Here is a 22,176-nt window from a genome sequence, read left to right as displayed (position 1 = left end):
CTGCAGATGCACCCTGCTCCCTGGCCACCCTTTAACTGCCTCTGCTTGGTCACTTGCTCTGGATTTCTCTGACAAATGTTTTCCTGCTTTATATAACAGCCATGTTACTCTCTTTCCCTAAGGATTTTTTATTTTCATTGCTTCCTGGTATTTAATTTTCTAATAACTATCCATCCAATACTCACATATCTCTTCCTTCAGTGAAATACAAGAGCTTCATCTGCATATGCAGGAAGAATCAGCCAAGGAAGGGCAGCTTAAAATATGTACAGCCATTATCTGAACTTTTCAAAGCCACACGATAATGACTTTGAACCCCAAAAATGTGCAGTGGGTACATGGTACAAAGTATTGACTCCAGTGGGGGAGTCGGCAGGGTCAGGCTCAAGTTTAAAAGAAGACGGCTTGGAAAATATGAAGCTGACATTACATTAAGGAAGAATTACAGCTGCTAGGTGTTATTTCTCCACTCAGAGAGCTGAAGATTTTAAAAATGCTTTTTGCAAGAAAAAAGTATGACAAACTAAATGAGTCTGCCTTCCATCACTGGCTGATTTTCCCTGTGTGCTTCTCCTGTGTTAGAGTGAAGCATCCCACTACTTAGAGATTACAAATCACTGGGAGAAGAGTCATCCAAAGAGTAAACAAGACTCCCACTATAACGGTTTATTTCCATAGTGATATGCAGAGCCACCTAGTAAGAAGCAGAGTCTGCCCAAGCAATAGCACCAGTACTTAGGTTTATTAATTACCTTACCTCCCTAGGAGTCTCAAATCATTTTGGAAACCTCATCTAGCCTGTTCAGGATGACCACCATGCTTCTTATTTTTTACATAAAGGAGTGGCAGCATTTAACACATGTAATTTCATTAAGTATTCTTTACCTTTTTTCTTTTAAAGGAAGAAAAAACTTCCTTTAAAAAAATGTAGGGTTTTTTTTCAAAACTTGCTTTAAAAATGTTTTTTTCTCAAAAAGTTCTAAATGGGAGCATAAGAAAGGAGCTTTCAGCAGAGAAGCCAAAGGCCCCAACCCCAGCTTTTGAAGCAAGGACAGCACAAAGGAGGCTGAAGCCTCAAGACACCTTATGGATGCACAATTCAAGTTCATGTTGCAAACTTACAAGCCTTGTAGGGAACACACCAGTCTCTTGCTGAACCTTAGAGGCAATGGTTAGCTGGGTAAAACACGTTTCACTGCTGAATCCTTTGTACTCCATAGGGTATGAAAAATTCAGGTGAATCACTCCTTATTAGTCATGCAGGATACATTTTGATTCATGACAAAGCAGCAGACATGAAGAATTTTTAAGACGAAACTTTAGAAAAATGTCAGATCTGACAAAAGGAAAGATCATATAAAGCTTGTATTTCATTTTGTTTATGGCTCTATTAAGTTAAAGAAATGTGATGTTATTTCTGAACCGGTAATTACTGTCAGCAACGTATTTTGACGTATGATAAGCACCTGAGTGTTTGTGCATGTGTACATATATATGTGTATGCATGGATACATTTGTATTATTAGCCTGGATAATGTCTTATGATACATATTACTTACAGGCTTTGTTTTCAAAAGGGTGGATGCCACAACATCAACTATAAAGTGTATCCCCAAGCAGTCAGCTGGTACTTTGACTAAACTATTCATTTCATTATTCTGATCTTCTTAGAACACAGAAAAATCATCTGGCTTACTTCATTCATCTGCAACAACTTGTTTTACATTTGTGCAAGCTCTCTGAAGCACAGACTGACTTTGTAACCTGTTTATACAGTTCTTAACACAATCTTTGCCAGGAGCTCCTGTATGTTATTACTGTACATAGTATGTATAGGCATGCAAACCACCAATTTATTTGAGGTCATGTTTAGGCATACATCTACACTTCCCTGTAGGTCTTGATGAACCCTGACCGTGGCTAAACTGAAATTATGAAAACTGTTCCCGTGTACATATCCACCATTCAAATCAGGCTACACCTACTCTCCTACACCTAATATCCCCACGGAGCTTGTATTTGTCCTCTCAAAGAGAAAGATACACTTGCAAAATAAAAGATATTCAGGAAGACCAATGGTTTGAATAATATTTTCTTGGAAATATTATCCCTCTGAGAACTGAATGGATGTTGCAATTTCTATTTTTTGAAAAGAAAAACAAAACCTTTCACTAAAATCAAACTAACATACGCAGTTTTGGTTTTCAGGTTGAAGGCCAACAACTTCTATGGTTCAAGGAAACCCCAGTGCATGTTAACGAGATCAGATGAAGAAATGCAGCCTTCCATAACTAGATAGATTTGGATAGGGGAAGTTAAAAATCGGAGAGGCCCCCGCAATCCAAGTAATGCAGGAGAAAGAGTGGGGGCTTACCCTGCCCCATCAGAAGATCCACAAAGAACTGCAGAAACTGTGTTGTTCGGTTCCTGAAAGATTCAACACACCCTAAGCATCTATAAAGTGAAATATTCTTCTGCAATAGGGAACAGAAAGAAGCAAGTCTTTTAAACAAACATGATTAAGAATATGCTAGAAAGAAAGTGGACTTTCCCAAGCCTTGACTATCACTATATGACACGGGACCAAAGAGTGAAGCATGAGGAATTCAAGTGCTGTGTCACCTTTTTGTCATCAATGTTTTCCCTTTCAGCAAGGGGAATTTCTCAGTTCCTCCTCCAGGCTGCAGGCAAACTGCAAACTTTAAATTTAGGCCTGTCTCTGACGCCGATTGTTTTGCTTTGGAAAAAAATTTGTGCACTTCTGCAAACTCAGGAGATGCTGAGGGACATGTTACAATAATATTCCCTCCTCTGGTCCTCTCCTCCCTGCTGCGAGTGAACTCTTGTTAGAGCATATTCAGAAAGACATGTATGTAGTAACACAAAGTAACACACTCAATGATCACTGTTTTCCTTATCTTTTAAGAAAATGTTACAGTATAATCTTTGCCTAGTAACTTCTATGAACACAGATGGAAACGAAAGCTAGCATGCATTCACCAGGCTATGAGACTATTAATCAAGCTATAAGTTCTTCAGACAGAAATCTCTGGCACAAGCATATAGCCTTTACTTCTGACTTTAATTTCTAGCATAATGTGGACAAAAAAAGAAAACATCAGCAATAGCAAGAAAGCAGCATATGCAGCTGTGATGTGTTCTCTGAAGGTTTCCTTTGGCATTTGAGCTGGGCAACTTCATGGCAAAGCTGCATCCTTTCTTGTGTAGTTGTCATTTCTCTTTCAACCCACATGTGTCTGTGGTTCTTTGCACTTGCATGCTCCACCAGGCAACAGTGACACTTACAGAAGAACATCTTTCACTTTGAGACAAACTACAGGAAAGATCCAGGAGAATTATTAGCCCATGAAGGATCTGACTTGCATCCTACTTGGAAGCGGATAGTCTGTTCTACGTACAGTGGCCTAGACCCCAAGTCTCACACACTTCAATACTAAGAGGAGCTGGAGTGAAAAGTCCAGGCGCAATAGACATAAACCCTAAAAATAGTAGAAGAAAAGACATTGAAAGAAAGCCAAGAACTACATTTCACCTGGAATTTCCTATCTCCAGTGCTGAGCACAGTCTGTGTGCAAATATTAATCACAGATGCACCAAACTGCTAACCATGTGCTTTTCTTTAATATCCCTATTTAGTCACATCAGCTGCAGGCCGTTTCACTTTCAATGTGTTGCTGGTTAAATCTTTCTTATCTTTCCATTTGCATTAACTTCAGGTTTAGACTTTCAGTGCTCAGTAATGTCCATCTCCTGTATCACTCAATGTAAAATATTCCACTTTACTAACACCAGTTACATTATCCTTTTTACATCCAACAACACAGTTATCCCTCCCCATCACTATCATTTAATTTTAATTTCTATGACTGTAACGGTATTTAACAAGTTATTGCTGCTTCTGGTAACCAGTCCTAAGAAAATGATCACTGACAAAATGTAGAACAGAGAACTCAAGTAGGATAACTTTGGCCATTTATTGCTGCTACTAATTATCCTAACCTTCTTATCATAATTACTTATTGGCCTACTTACCCAGTTATCCTAACCTCATAGCCTTGACTTCCGCCATGCTCAGGATTCAGTGCTAGTAAAGCTTAAGTCTTTGTTACTGACACTAAATACAACCTAAAAATTAAACAAAGACCGTGCAGTAATCCAAGCAATACCGTTCCTTTAATAGGCATTTCCTTGGCAGCAGTTGTTACCACCATGAATGTCCAAGGGCATGAGAAAGGGAGAGCTAATGGGAAGAGGAAAATCTTCCATAGACCAGCTGATACAGAGTGGAAAAAAGCTTGCAGGCATGCGAGCCTTTCTTCCAACAGGGCAGTGATATTCAAAGCTAAATACAAGCTGCAGAAATTCCTCTGAGTTTTGGCTGGGGTAGAGCTAATTTTCTTCATAGTAGCTAGTATGGGGCTATGTTTTGGATTTGTGCTGAAAACAATGTTGATAATACAGGGATGTTTTAGTTACTGCTGAGCAGTGCTTGCACAGAGTCAAGGCCTTTTCTGCTTCTCACACCACCCCACCAGCGAGTAGGCTGGGGGTGCACAAGACATTGGGAGGGGACACGGCTGGGACAGCTGACCCCAACTGGCCAAAGGGCTATTCCATACCATATGACGTCATGCTCAGCATATAGAGCTGGGGGAAGAAGAAGGAAGCAAGGGACGTTCGGAGCGATGGCGTTTGTCTTCCCAAATAACCGTTATGCGTGATGGAGCCCTGCTTCCCTGGAGATGGCTGAACACCTGCCTGCCGATGGGAAGTAGGGAATTGATTCCTTGTTTTGCTTTGCTTGCGTGCACAGCTTTTGCTTTACTTATTAAACTGTCTTTGTCTCGACCCACAAGTTTTCTCACTTTTACCCTTCTGATTCTCTCCCCCGTCCCACTGGCAGGGAGTGAGCAGGCGGCTGTGTGGTGCTTAGTTGCTAGCTGGGGTTAAACCACAACAGTTAGGTGTGCTAATCAACTGAGAGAAAAGGTAACTGGAGTCTCCAGGACAGTGTTAGCAAGACAAGGTGGTGAGATGTTGATCTACAGGGAAACAGGAGCGACACGTCATTTATTGCCTGTGGAACTTAAAGTAAAGCCTTTTTCCCTATTTACATTGACAGCTGTCATTCATCTTCTGAAGGTTCAGTTTCACCTTTTTAAGAGGTTTTCTCGCTCAGGCCTGAGAGTTCAGAGACAGTGGTGGCGGATGGTGCGAAATGCTGGTAAAGGGTTGCTGGGAGCTTCTGCCCCTGCCAGCACTGCCCATTCTGAGCACAGGAGTTGCTCAGCTTCACCCATGCAGTTTCCCCAAGGATATGTGCTGCAGGGGGTGAGATACAAGACATTTGAAGGGTGCCATGGATGGCCAAAGGAAGCTGTAGGTGCAAGGGAAATCAAGGGAGACCACCTGTTACTTGGGGCGTGCTTGCAAGAGAAGGGGTTACCAAACAGACCAACCCAACAGATAATCCCCTTTAGCTGTGAAAAGTCAGGTGTGGGCAAAATTTTAAGGGGAAATATCACATATGCTTAGGCTGTTCTTAGTCTTCCTTCCAGGTGTCTGCTCACTGTGAATCAATACAGCTGCCCCTATATTCTTATGCTGCAAAATGCAGGTGTAGGACCTGGACTGTCACAGCCATGGAGGTGTGGTATTTAGGGATGCTTGGAAATAGGGATGTTCGAAGCTGAAGGGGCAATTCTTGGAAAGACTGGAAAAATCACTGGAAAGGAATTCTTTCTGATATAGGTTATAACGCTTAAATTGTTTTCTGAACTCATTCCAAGCTACTAAAAGTGTACAATTATTAGGGGTATAGTTTTGTATTGAAACCATAGCTGTGAAAAATGCAGTCATTTCAGAGGAGCATTGTTTTGGGGTTAAAACTTTTTTACATTCTAGAACTGAATATTGAAAAAGTTGAGATCACTTGGGTCCAAGGGTCCAGCTGCAAACCAGTTAGGTGTCTTCAAAGTGATTGCTGTTGCAATAACTATTTTGCATGCACTGCCACAATGACTGCCATTATCCATACACATTTATCCATCATGAGAGGAATGGAGTTCCTTGGTCCTAACTATATAAATGAGAAGTTTAAAAACATTACAAGTTTTATATTACAATGTAATTTTTACATTACAAATGTTACAAGAAGCACACTTTCATATATATAGCTTTTAACAAATTCGTGACCTTTAAGAACCACACCGTACATATGGTATTAACAGCACACCCTTCAGCAACAGTCTATGGCATTCTTTAATTAAAGTACAATTGAAAATAACTTAAAAAAAAAATGTTTTCCATGTAGATTCTGATTTTTGTTGAAATAAACATCATACTTAAAAATAGTTCACCACACCAGAGGGTTTTTTTCAGTGTGTTGTAAAGCTAAACTTTGATTCTCCCCCTCTCTAGCAGCAACAGTAGGTGCTCTCAGTATGTTTATAATAGGTGTTCTGGGTGTGTTTAGGAATTCTGGCACCAATAATGCTTTCCACATCAGCCAAAACCACATCTACTCATAAGGTTAGGAAATGCACACCCACATACCTATATCTTTGCAAATCAAGCAATGTAACACCTTAGATTTTTAGTGCTTTTAATCTTAGTCATTAAGAGAGGCTTCTAATCCTCTAATAATGCTCCCTTCAAACTGTAATGTAATCTGTTAATCTCTTTAAGAAGCTTCTGAATTCCTCCATCATAAGCATCTGTTTGTAGTGACATATGTAACAAATTAAGATGGTGTCTCTTTTCAAGATTGGTGAACTTTTCTGGCATACTAACTGAAAGCAAAGAAAAAGGAAGGTAATACAGTTTTAGCCAAAAGCACACTTAGCTCACACAGGCTTTTACAATTGAGCTACACTTCTGCTTGACTAAAACCTGTGAGGAACTGCAAACAGTAATGAAACACGAGACACATCACGAACAACATAACTATTATTCTCATTCCCATTATTTAGGTGTCTGATTCATTTATTTACAGGTTCAGCACTGTAAGGAACAAGAGTTCTGAACACTGGAGAAGTAAGCATGAATTATTATTACAATAATATGCAGCCATATGGGTGACGCTTATTTACAGGGGACCAATTTTTCTGCAGGGCTGGAAGAGCACAGCTTCGCAGTATTTCAATATATATCTGTACTGGTAGAACTGAAAGCCAAAGGTAAACAGTACAACTCACTTTTCCCTTTCTATTTTTAAAGTCATTCCTGTTGAAGATTATTTATGCACCTACTGCTTGAGAGAAGAACATATGATGGTAATGCTATTTTCCTACAAAATTGTTTATCCAGTTATATAAGATAAAAAAGGCTCAATCTCATCTGTCAGTGGAATATAACATACTGAGGTTTTTAATCTCCTTATGTTTTTTAAAGGCATTGAAGTGATGCTACAATAAACAACATGTAAGTTTAGGGACAAAAATCTTTGTGAACATGTTTCTATCCCTAATCATGTTTGGGATAGAGATAAAATCTTTCATACAGCAAATCAAAACAAATTAGTGATATGAAATAGCCTGAGAGGAGGGAACTTATTTTGCAAATTATTATTAATCAAAGAGCTGGAACAGTGTTCTGCCTTGGCTGAAATACAAACAGCATTACTTGTCCTACCAGGACTGTACATACAAAGAAACAGGTGGTGAGTCTCTGTCTTTTTGAAAGTCCTGAACTCCACTGAAACAAATGTGTTTTTAATAACTATATGAAATTCTTTTTTTTTAATGGCAATTGTGTCAGAGACACCATTCTGTTCAAATGCAAGACTAGCATTACAATGTTATGCTCATTAAGGGATTTTAGTTAACGTATTTGAACATAAGACACTTCTTTTGACTTTTATAAAGACTGTTTTTAGCAGAACAGTTAAAAACTGTATCTATTGTGTGAGTTTTCTGTTTAATCTGCAAATACTTACAGATGCATGAGTAAATGCTATATTTCTCTCCTACTAAAACGTTGAGAATAAATGTTATGTTTCAGTATATAAATAGACATATGCACATGTACCTACTCAAAAACAAATGCAAAGCGAGTTTGCCAGAAAAGGGTTAGAGCCTAAAGAAAAACAGCAAAAGGAGATATAACAGAATGGAAAACTAGAAATGTCAAATGGTTCAATCGCATCTATCATGAATTAGCAATTTACAAGCACAGAAAAATAAGGAAAAATAAAGTGCGTGTATCAAATCTACCATGACTCATAGCAGCTCTATTGTACTTTCTGCTGTTTATAAAGCCTGTTAGTTGTAGCTCATGGCACGCTAATGCTGTGAGAAAGTTGTTCCTTGCATCTCTGATATGCAGAAATTGAGCAAGACCAGCTGCACAACTTGTCACAGTCACGGGCCACCGATGAAGCTGTGGGTAAAGCTGTGCTATTGCAGGGATTTTAACTTACAGTTCCAGTCAGAATGACAGTTTTATAGGGTACCGTGTTTTCAAAGGGTGGAGAGATAGCAGGTATCATAGCCTGTCAGACCTCTGTGTTTCCAGGGAGCAACACCTAAGACACTAGCAGGTTAACCACCTGCTCTGCTTATTCAGGTGCCTCACTTGCCTACTTTCAGACCAAGCTGTGGGCTCTGGTCCATCAGGAGAGCTGGTGGTCATCTCAGTGGACTGATTTGGTGGTCTGCAGCGTCTACAGCTCTGATCTCTTTCTGTGGCAATGCAAGCGAAGCAGAGTGTCATGGTAAAACAGCCTTTGTTACAACTCTTGGCAGTTACCAGCAACTATGCAATGAACTGAAGTTATTTAGAACTGAAGCATTTTAGAAAAAAACAGGCTTAAAAACACAGTCTTCAGACCTTCCTTTTACTGCCTAAGCCTCCTTATCCCTGGAGCAGGAAAGAGCTGAGCTTTGCCAGGACCTGTGCAGAACCGGTCCTGGCCCCAGCGGCTCCTCCGCTCTGCCCCGCTCCCTGCCCTCCGCAACAGCATTCCTGCCAACAGCTCCGGGATTTGCAGTGCTGTGAAGGCTTGTGGTTGCATTCAAACTTGTAATTTGTTTAACTGCTCATTGAAACAAGATGAAGACTGCCTTGTTCCAAAAGGCCGCTCAATCCCATTATTAATAAGGTATCTAGTTCCTACCAGGGCATCGCCCGTAAAAACAAGACGGGTTGGCAGAAGGATAGGGAGAAGGTGCTGAGAGGGTAAGAGCAAAGCTGAAGGTAATGCAGGAGACAGTGATGGGAATACAAGCTGGTGGGACAGTGACGGCCCTGCCTGGGATGACGGAGGGCAAAAGCCATATTTTCAAGAGCCAGAGCAAAGAAACTTTTTTTTGCATGTGCATCAGGGGCTGTGTTTTGACCTTTAAAAACTGCACGATTTAGAAACAGGCAACTTCCTCCTATACTTTCAGAAAAAAACAGAACAAAGTTTAAATGTTTCACAGAAATATGACTGTAGAATATCTTGTTATTCTAAGCCACCCTTCTGAGCTCTGCATCTCTAGCACGGCACTTTGTAAGTTGGGTCCCAGGAGGGGTGGGAGGCGACAATTCAGACCTCCGAGTCCCAAGAATTGGCAAAGCAGCTGAGTCATATTAGCTCGGGGTAGGAAATGAGCTGTTGTCATGTAATTCCCTCTCGTCTCCACAAGCATTGCTGAAAAGTGGTTTCTGTTATTTATTTATAACTGCTATACCACTTACCTGCTTGTAGTCACCACAGCTTCCTATTAAATGGCAATTTGGTTATATATAGAAGCTTTATATGTCTAATATAGTATCTTCAGCTCTCTCCTGGGGCTACATATTCCTCATACAATTGTTGCAGCTTGGTATTGTAAGATTGTTATACGGCAGCTCTGAACAAAATAATAATACCTTGAAATCTAGTCCATAGAGTTAAATCCCTGAAGGCTGACCCAAGTGTTGACACTGAACTTCGCCAGAGTGCCCAGGACCCTGCGTGTGTACCGGGAGAGACACCAAAACAATCCTGTGGCTCGAGATCCTACTAACCTCCTTCAGAGGCCTGCTTTCTCCTTCTGCCTGACGAGCACCGTGCTGCCATTGCAACGTTGCTGGCCCTGCCGAGCTCGACAGGGTGTCTCTGCACAGCGCTGTGTTTTGCAGTCCAAACATATCCCAGAAGACTAGCAGAGTAATTTTCTTTCTTCATCTCACTGGGCAGCATAAAAGGAAGAAAAGTCAGGTAATGGCATTTCAAATGCTGTACAGGTGATGATGCTGACCTTCCGTACAGCTGTGGCTATCACATTCTCCCCTTCAAAGATTTTTTTTCAAGAATCTGTGTAAACAGACCCCGCACGTAATTCCCTATCTGCAATAATTAGAGGCAAAAGCTGTTCTTTCAGGAAGGCAACAAGGTTCAGGGTTTTGCTGCGATGAGCTGGCCCATCAGCAAAGAGCCCAAATAAGCTCCATTCTCAATTATTCTTTTCCCCCTAAGAAATTAAATCTGGAAATTTACAGTGAAGTACATAAGCACAAGAAACGTCAGATTTTATAACATCCTATTCACATAATATTTCGCGTTCAGAATTCCCTTACTATTTATCAAACTTAACACAGCTGTAAGCACTTACTTAAAAAGGCCATAAAGGTGGAATTAATACTTCTTTACAAACTTACTTTTCACAGCTGTGTGCTTTAATTACACCATGAAGTTTGTGAAATTGAAAACAACACATAAATCAAATCTTATCAGATGTCAAATTTCTAAAATATATTTTGGACTTGACTCCCAAGAGCTAAGATCTCTATTCATATTTAATCTCTGGGTGGGAAAAGGTAATGTTTTGCTAAAAATGTGAAAAGCATTTTTTATGCCAATGAAATGAAGGCAAAGTTATAAGTGAGATGCAAAACCCACAGGTCAGGCCATCGAAAAACAAGGTTTCCTCACGTGCTACGCTTTAATTTCAGAGACAGACACATCGCTTTTATTTTTGTTGGCACAGTCCTGATCCTCTCTTCACAGCATTTAGCAAATGCATAAGCAGGCACTCAATATAAGGAATATTTAGCAAGAATAAGGCTCTCTAAAGAAGGCTTTCAGTCTGAAACGATTCTTTCCAAGTGATAATCTTTTTAGTAGTGAGAGAATAGAAATCCATTCCTAATCTTTTAGGTGTGTATACAAACATTTTTGTCTATTTATTTTATTGCATTTCTCCTTCCTCATCCACAATCACTACAGATATCTGTGTGGAAAAGGAATCTATACATAAGATCTGGCCTCATATCACAGCTTCACTTAAAAAAAAAAAAAAAAAAAAAAGAAGACTGGAAGTTAAAATGTCCATGTCAAGAACTAATTTGGGAGGGGAGGGTGTCTTGGTTTCAAGCAGTCATGTAACATTCCCTGCCATAAGGTGCTACTCTCTTCTCCTTTCTAGCTTTGACAGCATTCACTATCACTGGAAACAATACTCAGCATTGCCTCCCTATGCTACGGGAATAAACCCTTTAAGTTTATGAGAGGATTAAATACATAATGGTGGTAGTAAATAGACAGAAACAAATATCCGAGCAGCAGATAAATCTGGATCCAGGATTGAATTTGGTAGAAAACCTGATTGCATCCCACTGAAGATCTCCACATGACCAAATGTCTGTAGCAGCTTCAGAGCTGTAAAATGCCTCTGTGGCTAGCTATAAACTCCTAGTAATATATATTTATAGTTCATAGAAAAAAAAGTAAGTATAACTGGCTTGGCCCAGATCTGAAGATTTTCATCTGAAAGATTTTAAGTGAGTAGTGAGAGAGAACTGATTCCATGCTCCAGTGGTGTATAATTTCTTTTTCCTCACACTTCATACTAGACAGGAGTGATAAAAGACACAGTTAGGGGAACCAATGAGATATGCTGGAGCACAAGTTTCCCTACACAGCAACAGTACCTGCTTCTTGTCTACCTCCTCTACCAGTATCAAGTGACCGAAAGACACTCGATATAGCTGCTGGCTGGCTAGACCTCAATCCAGAGAGCACTGAGATAAAGCTCAAAGGCTTGAGGAAGCACCAAAAGCCTTAGCAGAGATTAACTCAATCCCTTGAATGAAGTAGAGCATCTACTATTACCTACTTGCTCTCACAGGCTAGAAGCCTAGTTGGCAGAATGATTTCCTGTAGATGTTAAGGCTGAGGCCACTGCCAAGGTTCGTGTTGTATAACCTGTCTCTGGGATGATGGAAGCCATGGCTCCTTTCAAATACAGCCTACCCAGAGCAGTTTCTCTTTTGTCACCTGAAGATGAGTCTAGTGCAATACATCATGTGTCCTTCCAGATAACAATAAAAAGTCAGATTTTCTCTGGTATTTACTGCTTTTTACTCACAAAGTAATATCAGAGAAATTTGTAGTTTCAAAGGGGAATTCAAGGAGTGGTGTTGACCCACCAAGTTCAGGGCTCGTTGACCCCGCTCCTTCTCCGAGCTGTCCCATCCCAGCCACTGAGCCAGCAGATGCCAGGCTGGGATGCCGGCTTTTGGGGGTCATATGCCTGACTGCTCCCAGGGATGGACAGCTTGGCCAGAGAGAACCTAGGTCAAACCTGCCCAAAGAAATCTGAGGTCACCCAGGACACCCAGCTGCACAGATAAATGCTGTAATTGCTTAGGGATTCTTTCATGCAATCAAAGTGTATTTCAGGTACCTATTGCAACTTCAAGTGTGAGCATACAACTAATACCCGATGTGGTATATAACCTGCATTGGTTAGGTGGTGTTCTAGTCTAGTCATGCATCTCTGCCAAGTTTCTGAATTGAAATTACGAAGACTTTTGTGATAGGTATATAAACCTAAGCATCAGTGAGCTTTTGGACACTGGCTAATGCAGAATGTGTTGGTGGTGCTAGCCAGAGAACGCTAACGTATGGGCAAACAAGTGCTAGTCAGTTCAGAAATCATATTGCCCCCTCATTTCCACACACCAAGCCTGCCAAGGTTGAAGAAAAATGTTATCCTATGTGTTAATTACCACTTAACCAATCATTTGAAGGACTCCTGGAAGCAAATCTAGCAGGAAATTTGTTGTTACAATGCCATACAGGATAGAATGCTTAGAGAATTATTGCAATCCTGTCCAGTCATTTCAGGCAACATTTTATTGTAAAAGATGACATTCTTTTGGTTTTTTTGTTGAAACAATTTCAGTGTGACAACAAAGTGTTTTGAAGAACATAGGTACTAAAGTACCCCAACAGCCCCCTTTGCAATAACGTATTTGGTGAAGCTTTCCACAATAACTATTTCTCATTAGAAGATTCTTTAATTTACCTAACAGAGCCCAGATTTGTCCTATTTTTCCATTTTGCAATGTGTTTGTCTCTGGGCAGAGCTATATAAAACTATTCTACAAGGAGAGGAAACTGACTACACAACTGCTATCAAATACATAATCAAATAACTGCATTTTTTACTGTTTGCTATCATTTCCAACAATTTCAGATGTTACAAGGCCTCTTCAGGGCAACTGCTGTAAAATACTAGCTAAAAAATGGAAATCTACTAGGAATCACATTCATGCAAATGTTTTACATGAATTATTGTATATGAGTATATATAAAAGGACAGCTACCTAACTGAGAAAACATCCATAAATATTTACTTCCTGATAAGTCAGATAAGCTGCAAGCCAAAAAAAAAAAAAATGGAGATGAAGTTTTCAGATATCAGCAAGCATGTGCTGTTAGTAATATTGCTTCTCATCAAAGTCCCAGTGGGATTACAGCTTTGTTGTGCCAAGTACTCTACAGTATAAAAGATAGTAATTTATCCAAGGAAACTTCTTATTCACCACTTTTATGGATATAAATCTGAAGTAAAAGATCTTATTCTACATGTATTCAACTTACCAGTTCAGGAAGGCTGCAGGCCACATGCACAAACATTCCTCACCTAAAGCTGAAGATTTTTTTTCACCAGATAACTAGATATGGTGGGAAATAAATTTAAAAAGCAATTACTTCCTGGCTTCTAATAGCAGAACATTGTTTTCTTTTTTTAATCTACCAGTATTAGTCACTTGTGTCTCTATTTTCAGTTTAGCAAAAATGTAACATGTTGTGAAATCCCATTGATTATTTCTTTATTATTAAGAAATAATAAACACAAGGGCATTAAAGCTTTTAGAATCAGCACTCACGATACTCATCTATAAGCTGACATAACCATCTTTCAGATAAAAACAAGTCCTTTCACAACTGCTTCATTTTGGGCACCACCTTTCCCTCCAATTATACATAAGCAGCAAAACAGCTGTCAACTCCTAAACTCATTCAAATGTCTTGTTTAATTAGGTTTTGGTTACAGTGCAATTAGTTTCCAGGGTTAAACTTGAATGGGCAAATAATTGACAATCAACAAAAATGAAAATGAAATTAATTAAAAGATTGCAGGTAGGGTTTGCAGGAGTAATAGGAATTGTGTCAGTAATTAATGAGACAATGATTTTCTCATTACTCCTACTTTAAGCCACAAAAGGGAAGGTCAGTTCCTGTGAGTAACCTAATCCAGTGGAGCTAAAGTTTGGTAGGAAAGCAAACAAGTCATATAAACACATCAGTTAATTGCTTAATTGCTTCGTCAAAGCTCAATCTTTAAGTCATATGGAAGACAGGCAATTTATTGTATTATTTACTGCATTATTTATTTACAAAAGGAGTACATTTGGACCACAGGCTCTCTCTAAAAAAATATCAAAAGAAGCTCAGCTGGAGTTCCAAAGATCATGTTATTTCTAAAAGCAGCCATCTAGACTTGAGCACAGCATCAGCGATGGGAAGAAGTATTGTTCTTAGCCATATTAGGTTAAATTGACAGAGCTTACTAAGTTCCAAATCCCACCCAGAGATCTGAAACCATAGGGGTTTTTGCCCAGAAATGTTGGTTAGTTGAACAGCTGAAAAATGTATTTTTACGCTCAGCAAAAAATAGAAGTTATGTGCAGGAAAAATGCTGGATCCTTGTACCTATGAAAATAATATGGTCTAGATAATGAAATTATGGCTTAATTAAAAAAAAAAAAAAAAGGTATTTCAAGCATTACTGGAGCCTCAAAAATCTAACATGCTTTATGTGATTTTTTAAATTATGTTGGTCCTTGCAAACCATTTTGATATTCAACCATGCTTTAATTCATTGATTATGAATTAAAAGTTCACAAGCAAGAAAAATTCCATGTCTTTGTCTGTGAAATCCTGTTCAGTTTTTTCTGAGATAGAGTATTGCATCCCTTCTTTCATCTGCAGCCCCCCAGGAGCTCGGCAGGATAAGAACTTCGCAGCTGAACACCAGTGAGCAACAACGGTGAGCCTGATGCACACTATTACCAGTCCAGCAGCACGGGCCCACGGCCCATCACGGCGAGCTGGGATCTCCCCGTGCTTGGGATGTGGGTGAACACGGGAGACGATAGGATGAAAGACGATCTGGGCTCCTTCACAACCATCACCCAGCTTCAGCTTTCTCCCCAGCTACCCTCCCCTCCTACAATAGTCTTCTTCACTGCAGATGCCACTCTTTACACAGGTTAACTGTGCTACAGTGCTGAAGGTTCAAACACCATTAACCACGCTTCGTAAGAACAACACACCATTTTATTTTCTACAACTTCCATCAAAAACTGCAGGAAATAAAACAAGTATTAAAAGCATAATAGTTTAAAAATACACACTAAAAATGCAAGGATCACACAGGAAAGATTAGTTCTATGTGTATACATGCATCATGCTACTACAATTGCACACTCACATTTTCTCCAGAGAAGCCTGATCTTATTCAGTAATTAGGACAAATGTATGAAGAGACAGAATAAGAACCAGTCGTGCAACAGAAACGTGGAACTTGCCAGTGTTTTAATTCTATAGATTTGCAGTCTGAATACCATGAATGGGTTTCCTTGGATAAAAAAGATTTTAAACACTAAGTCCAGAAAAAAATGACTGAAGTACAATATATTACTGCATTGCTGTGGCTTTCTACCCATTAATACTATAAACTTGCTTTTAAAAAAGACAGATTATAAAACTGAACAGGAAATATGAAAGCCACTTTTTTTCCAACTAAAATGCACATATAGGTGTTATAAATGAGCCTGTATATTACTAAAAATTTCAAAGTTTAAATTTTTCTGCTTCTTTAAAAAAGCCCTGATGACTACAGAATTGCATTTGGCAGAGCTGATGTCCTCTTAGAGGGTTACTCACAACCTTTCTGCATGCTGCATACTTTCATATAACCATGCCATTCAGAAATGGGACAAGAAAGCTGAGGCTTTTTTCATTTTGCACCATTTTTCACCAACATCCTAGGAACACCTATCAATGCATACCAATAAACTGTTAAATATGTATGAAAGAGTATAAGCAAAAAATAAGCAAAAAATGGTTAATGCCAGGTACTTGTCCCTGTTGTGAGATACCTGTCGTCATTTTCTGCTTGGATTCAGAAGCCATGTATGTGCGCACTGACACAACACAAAACCAAAATTAGAATTTTATCCTCAAAAATCCCATCAACTAATGCAGAGATAATAAAAGCAAAAGCAGACCAAAGGAACATTTGGATGCATGCGGGTTTGTACGTGTACAAGTAGTACTGAAATACACCTTTATTTACAAGTGACATTAATGTAATAGATTCATCTTGTACATATGTAATGTACCAGCCAAGTACAACAGAACAGATAAACCCAGTAGCTGGCATTAGACAACTTTTATGCATCCTAAGTAAGTTACTAAGCACAAAGAATCATCCACTGAACTTTCCGAAAAGAAAAACATTGACTGAGATGAAGAACAACGACACACAAATCTTCCCTTTCCCACTTGCCCACCACGCTTATTTTGGGATGCATCCATTGCACATACAAACCAATTCAGTTCTTGCAAACCTTGCTTTGTGTGGCAGAGTCTGTTCAATACACAGGAAAATTCTAAGATCCACTGCACGTTTAGTGACAGAATGACATAGTCTTGGCAACCTAAGAAACTCCTGAAACGAAGCATCTGACACGTCAGCTAATTCACAATTGTATCATAAAATACAAGCGAAGATGGCATCGCAAATTTTCATGTCGATGAGTTCCCATTTGCTCAGTTTAGAATTAAAGCATTTTCTACCTGACTTAAAGGACCACACAACCGAACACTGAAAATTAAGCTCTCCTTCTGTTGTTGTCAATAGTAAAGAGTCTCTTGACCAAAATCCCCAGACAGGTCTAAGGATTAGCTGGGTTATGCAAGTGATTAGCCAAGGTTAAAATAATCGGGTAGTGAAATTATGAGCAAGGACATTTGTCCTCCCCTCATTACTGGAATTGGTGAACAGGGGACACTAAGGGAAAACTTGTGTCTACCTGTGCTTTTGCTGGGGGCAAGTGACAATGTTACAAGCAGTTTTGCAAAGCTTTGTCCATATTAGGATCACTGCCTCTATAAAACTACTCCATAAAACTGCCTCTACTACTACTCAGGCAAGACACTACTAGCTTGCATCCCAACTCAGCATCTCAGCTGAACTTTAAACACCAAAGCTATAAAAAAACATTTTCACTTTCCACGTGCCTGAAACATCTGACATGCCATTTTGTCATTTCCTTTTAGAACAGACACAGTATGTAACGCAAGCTGCACAGACAACTGCCTTGTTACATGTTTCAGCAATACATCCTCAGCGTCTTTGCAAACTAGTTCAAGGAGTAATCTCGTTCTTTCAAATTCCTTAAAGTTATCTGCATGCCCCTGTGACTCATGCAGTAGCATCAAAATTGCTAAGGAATCCTGTGGGAACTTATCCCAGGGTCCTGTGCTGTTCATTTTTAACACTACTTTTTTGTTGATATTTTAATATAAATTGTATCTCACAGAGTGAACACTATGTAATATCAGTCCTTCTTTGCTTCACTTACTCTATGGGTTTGTGCCACAAAACAACAGAAAAATTTGTAATCACAATTCATGATATAGCTGAAAATGCAAATTTTAAAAGACCTGAAAATCTTTTTTAAAAAAAAGTTTGGGATATTGACAACTTTGAATGAATTTACATATCCAACCCAAAACCTAAGCAGCCTGGATACAAAGTTTTTAAACAGTTAAGCACGTCACTGATATTTAGTGATGCTGTATTAGTATTTTTGTGCTTACAGCCACCTGAATAGCCATTTTCCTCATTAACTATCTCTGTCCCTCATGAACACATCCATGTCTGCATCTTTGCCTTGCTCTCACCTCAGAACTCAGCTTTCCAGAGGTTCAGTGAAGTTAAGCAGTAGTGGACTAGCAAGACTGTTTACCACCATTATTTGACCTTTAAAGAAAAAGCATGACTGTGTGTGAAGAAAACGGGGGAAAACATAGTCTGCAATTACCAATATTTTGGAAATAACATAAAAAAATTATTTTTATCTACTCTTTGCATCACATAAAACAGTACCAAATATACAATCAATCCTGCAGCTCTTTATCACAAGCGTGCTCAATTAAGACTGCTACATTTCAGCTATTTAGTTCATTTTTAATCCTAATTTTAACCCAGTACCCTTCTGTCATTTAAGGATGGCATTCTAGTATTTTTAAAGATCGGGGGTAGATTTGAAATGCATGCATGCACACACAGAGTACTGTTTAACAGCTTGCATGGCATTTCCATCTTGTAAGGGGAGCAAAAAGCTGTATTTCCTTATGACATTGCCTCTACTCAAGAGGGGTGCAAGATGTATTACTGGTGACAGGGCAATAAGTTTGGGACTGGCTGCAGGCTGGAGATTCCCAGTGCCCCAAGTCCAAGCCCAAGCGTGCACGGCCCAGCAGGGAGCTGGTTCATCACAACCACTGGTATTACCAGCCCAGGTACTATGCTTGAGAACGCCTCTTCTAAGGCATATTAATATACAAAAATGTTTCTCATTGGCAAAGAGATATGCCAAGATCTCATACAGTTACAAAAGAATTACAGATATTCAATTTTCTTTAAATGCTTGCATTTCTTTCACATATTCACAGACACCAGAATCATCAGTGGTTCACTGATGGTAAAGAACCATGCCCCTTCTTCCCATTTCTTAATTGGGGAAACTAAGGCAGAGAAACTAAATAAAGGGTCTTGGGAACGCACCTGCAGTTCTTCACCGCACCACGAACACAAAGGGTGGAAAAAAAGAGCACAAGTAAAATTATATTCTTTATTCATTCCATTTTAGCTGTGAATATTCCTATTATACAAATACAGTATAAATTCAAAAATCACAATATATTACAAAATAAAAAAGTACAAACTGCATTACTTAATAAATATATCTAACAAGTTAATCAGAAAGTAGAAGAGACAGAATTCAGATTGGAAACATTTAAATGTTTGACCCAGCAAACCGTACAAACCTCAATTTAAATACTTTGTTTTTTTCCTTTTGAACCATAGTGTAGAATACCATTCCTGATTTCTTGATCAGAAAATAACATCAAGTGAATAAAACGTTGTGATCAGATAATGATTTGTTGGTGCAACACCAGGGCCAAAAAAAGCAGCAGGGCTTATACAAAAGACACCATAACCCCAGAAACAAGAACACAAACACCGAGGTGCAGCCAAGGCAATTATTGCCAAAGCAGGAGACTATTATCTAGTCACAACATTCTATTGCAAGTTAATGTTCTGTGATTACAGATAAATAATATAAACAGAGCAGAGGGCGAGCCAACCAGGCAACAAGAGGCCAGTTTACTCAAAATAGTAATTACATACAGAAGAGTCAATTGCTCCCTGTACTGTTCATGTGTAGTTGCATTCCAACTGGCTCAAAGGACCTGTTCTGTGCTCCAGGCAGAGAAAGCAACTGTTCTGAGAAACAGTCTGTTCATACTTTGCTGCACTTTCACAAAAACCATTGTTTTAGTTTTGCAAGAAAATACCCACGATGCTTTCATCACTTAGGGAGGGTCAGTTTGACATCAACTTCATTTGGTAGAAATATAAGGTTTATGGGTAAAAAACACAGCAAAAAATAGCTGTTACATCATAAGCCTTATTTACAAAAAGTGTTTACAAACGTTTTTTGGCTGTACAGCTGAAAGCCAGATAATAATGTAAGATGTAGAAGATGGAGGTAACAGTTTAAAAATATTGTGCAAAAAATACATTCTTATAGAAAATAGAGAGACAATGGGGAGGGAAGACACAAACATACACGGAGAATCTGCTTGCAAATAATCCGAGGCTAAGTTTTTACAACAGAATATTACAAACACGGTTGTATTTATCCCCCACAATCTACAGTCCTTCTCCGTCTGGGGTGCTGCTGCTTCATTAAGGATTAAGGCATCACCATCACAGCCAGCACACCTTCTGTCTGTCTCAGTCCCTGCAGCAAAGCTCCCAGCCTGCGGCCCAGGTGGTCTCAAGAGCAGGCATTCTGCTCGATGTACATCTTGGACAAGGACACGGCCATGGACTTGGCCAGCTCCTCATCCCGCCTGCGCTGTACCTGAGTCTGTCTGCACCACGCCTCGTACTCCGGGTTGGGGCACACGCGGTCCAGCACTGCATCGTAGTGCCCATTGCTAAGCCAGCTCAGCCAGATACTGGGCCGCGTCGGGTCCTCGGGCCCCAGGTAGTGAACCATGGTGGAAACGGTGGGACTCTCGGGCCGGCCACCCGTGGTGAGGTGGATGTTCACGTTCAGCATCTGCCCCATGGCCAGCAGCTCCGGGTAGCCGGCCCAGGCCCCGTCCTGGGCGGCGCCGATGAGGAACTCCCCCACGTCGCCCTCGATGATGGGGCTGAAGTGGTCCAGGTGGTCGGCGATGTAGTGCACGGTCTGCTCGCGGAGCTCGCTGTGCAGCCGCTGGTCCCCGTACACCGCCTTGCAGACGGCGCGGTAGAGGCAGTTCCCGTCGGGGATGATGTGGAAGCGGAACCGGCCCTTCTGCCGCAGGTACTTGTCCTGCTTCTCCACCTCGGCCAGGTACAGCGCCAGCTTCTCGCTGCGCTCCGGCCGGCCGCCGGGCCCCCTGCGCGCATCGGGGCCCGCTCCGTCCTCCTCCTCCTCCTCCTCCTCCCCGAGCGAGGGGCCGCCGGCGCCGGGCCGCGCCTGGCTGCCGCTCCTTTCCGCGGGGCGACAGCCGGGGACCAGCCCGGGCTGGGCGCCGGCGGCCGCCGCCTGCAGCGCCTGGCAGTGCTCGCTGAGGCGCAGGCTGCGGTTGCTGGGCTCCTCGGCGGGCGGCGGCAGGGCGGCGGCCTCGCCGTCCCCCCCGGCCTGCCGCATGCTCTCCAGGATGCCCTCCAGCCAGGCGCGGCTGCGCGGCGAGGCCGGCACCAGCTCGCCGGGGGCCTCGGCCCGCTGCACGATGCGGATGGGCACGACCCGCTCCAGCGGCCGCCGGCGGCTGACGGTGACCTGCGCGCAGGAGCTGTACTGCGGGCCGCCCGCCGGCCGGCTGCCGGGGCCCGCCGCGGGGCCGCTCGGCATCACCTCCAGGCAAGAGGAGAAGGCGGGCATGGCGGCGGCGGTGCTGCTGCTTCCCCCCCCGGGAACGAAGCCGTCCTTGGCGGGGCTCTCGGCGGCCGGGCTCGGGCCCGCGGCGTCGGCGGCGCTCGCTGCCTCCGCGGAGGGGGGTCCGGGCGACAAGGAGACCTTGAAGACGCCGGCGGCGCTCGGTGGGGCCGCGGCGGCTGCTGCGGCGGCCGTCCCGCCCGCCGGGTAGTGGGTGATCACGGAGCTGTAGAGCTGCATCCTCCGATCCCCGCGGGCGGCGCTTTATAGGCGGCGCCGTCGGAGCCGGGGCGGGGAGCGGCGGCGGGGGCCGCGCCGGGGCTGCCGGAGAGGATGAGCCGCCCGCGTAAAAATAAACAAGGGCATCATCATCCCCATCACCTCCTCCTCCTCCTCCCCCCGCCGCCGCCGCCGCCGCCGCCGCCGCCGCCGCCGCCGCCGCCGCCGCCGCCCCGCCCCTGCGCGCCCCGCTGCCGGCCGGGCCCCGCGGCGGCGGCGGCAATTCCGACTGCGCCACCAGCGCCGCCCGGCCCGGCCCGGCCCGGCCCCCCCGCGGGCGCCGCGCTCCGGCCCTTCTGGAAGCTGCTGGAGGCCGGGCGGGGGCGGGGCCGCGCCGTGTTTACCTCAGGGCCGCGGCACGTTGGAATGCGCGGGGGGCGGGGC

The 22,176-nt window shown here is 42.1% G+C and overlaps 1 protein-coding gene across 1 annotated transcript; it reads right to left on the bottom strand.

Moving 5' to 3' along the window:
- Positions 1-19,192: 19,192 nt before the first annotated feature.
- Positions 19,193-21,983, bottom strand: OTUD1 (OTU deubiquitinase 1). The gene has a single exon (XM_087776731.1). It carries the CDS (start codon positions 21,751-21,753, stop codon positions 20,419-20,421), a length of 1,335 nt encoding a protein of 444 aa, XP_087632857.1. The 5' UTR covers positions 21,754-21,983; the 3' UTR covers positions 19,193-20,418.
- Between the last annotated feature and the right edge of the window lie 193 nt (positions 21,984-22,176).

The sequence above is a fragment of the Nipponia nippon genome, unplaced genomic scaffold, assembly GCF_047370975.1.
Source record: "Nipponia nippon isolate SJK-2023a ecotype South Korea unplaced genomic scaffold, ASM4737097v1 scaffold_1, whole genome shotgun sequence".
Classification (NCBI taxonomy): Eukaryota; Metazoa; Chordata; class Aves; order Pelecaniformes; family Threskiornithidae; genus Nipponia; species Nipponia nippon.
The sequence above is the reverse complement of the archived record's forward strand: the minus strand, read 5'-3'. Positions and strand labels throughout refer to the sequence as shown.

Bases quoted from the DNA above. Each gene is read 5' to 3' on its own strand.
- OTUD1 (XM_087776731.1), bottom strand. From the start codon at position 21,753: ATGCAGCTCTACAGCTCCGTGATCACCCACTACCCGGCGGGCGGGACG.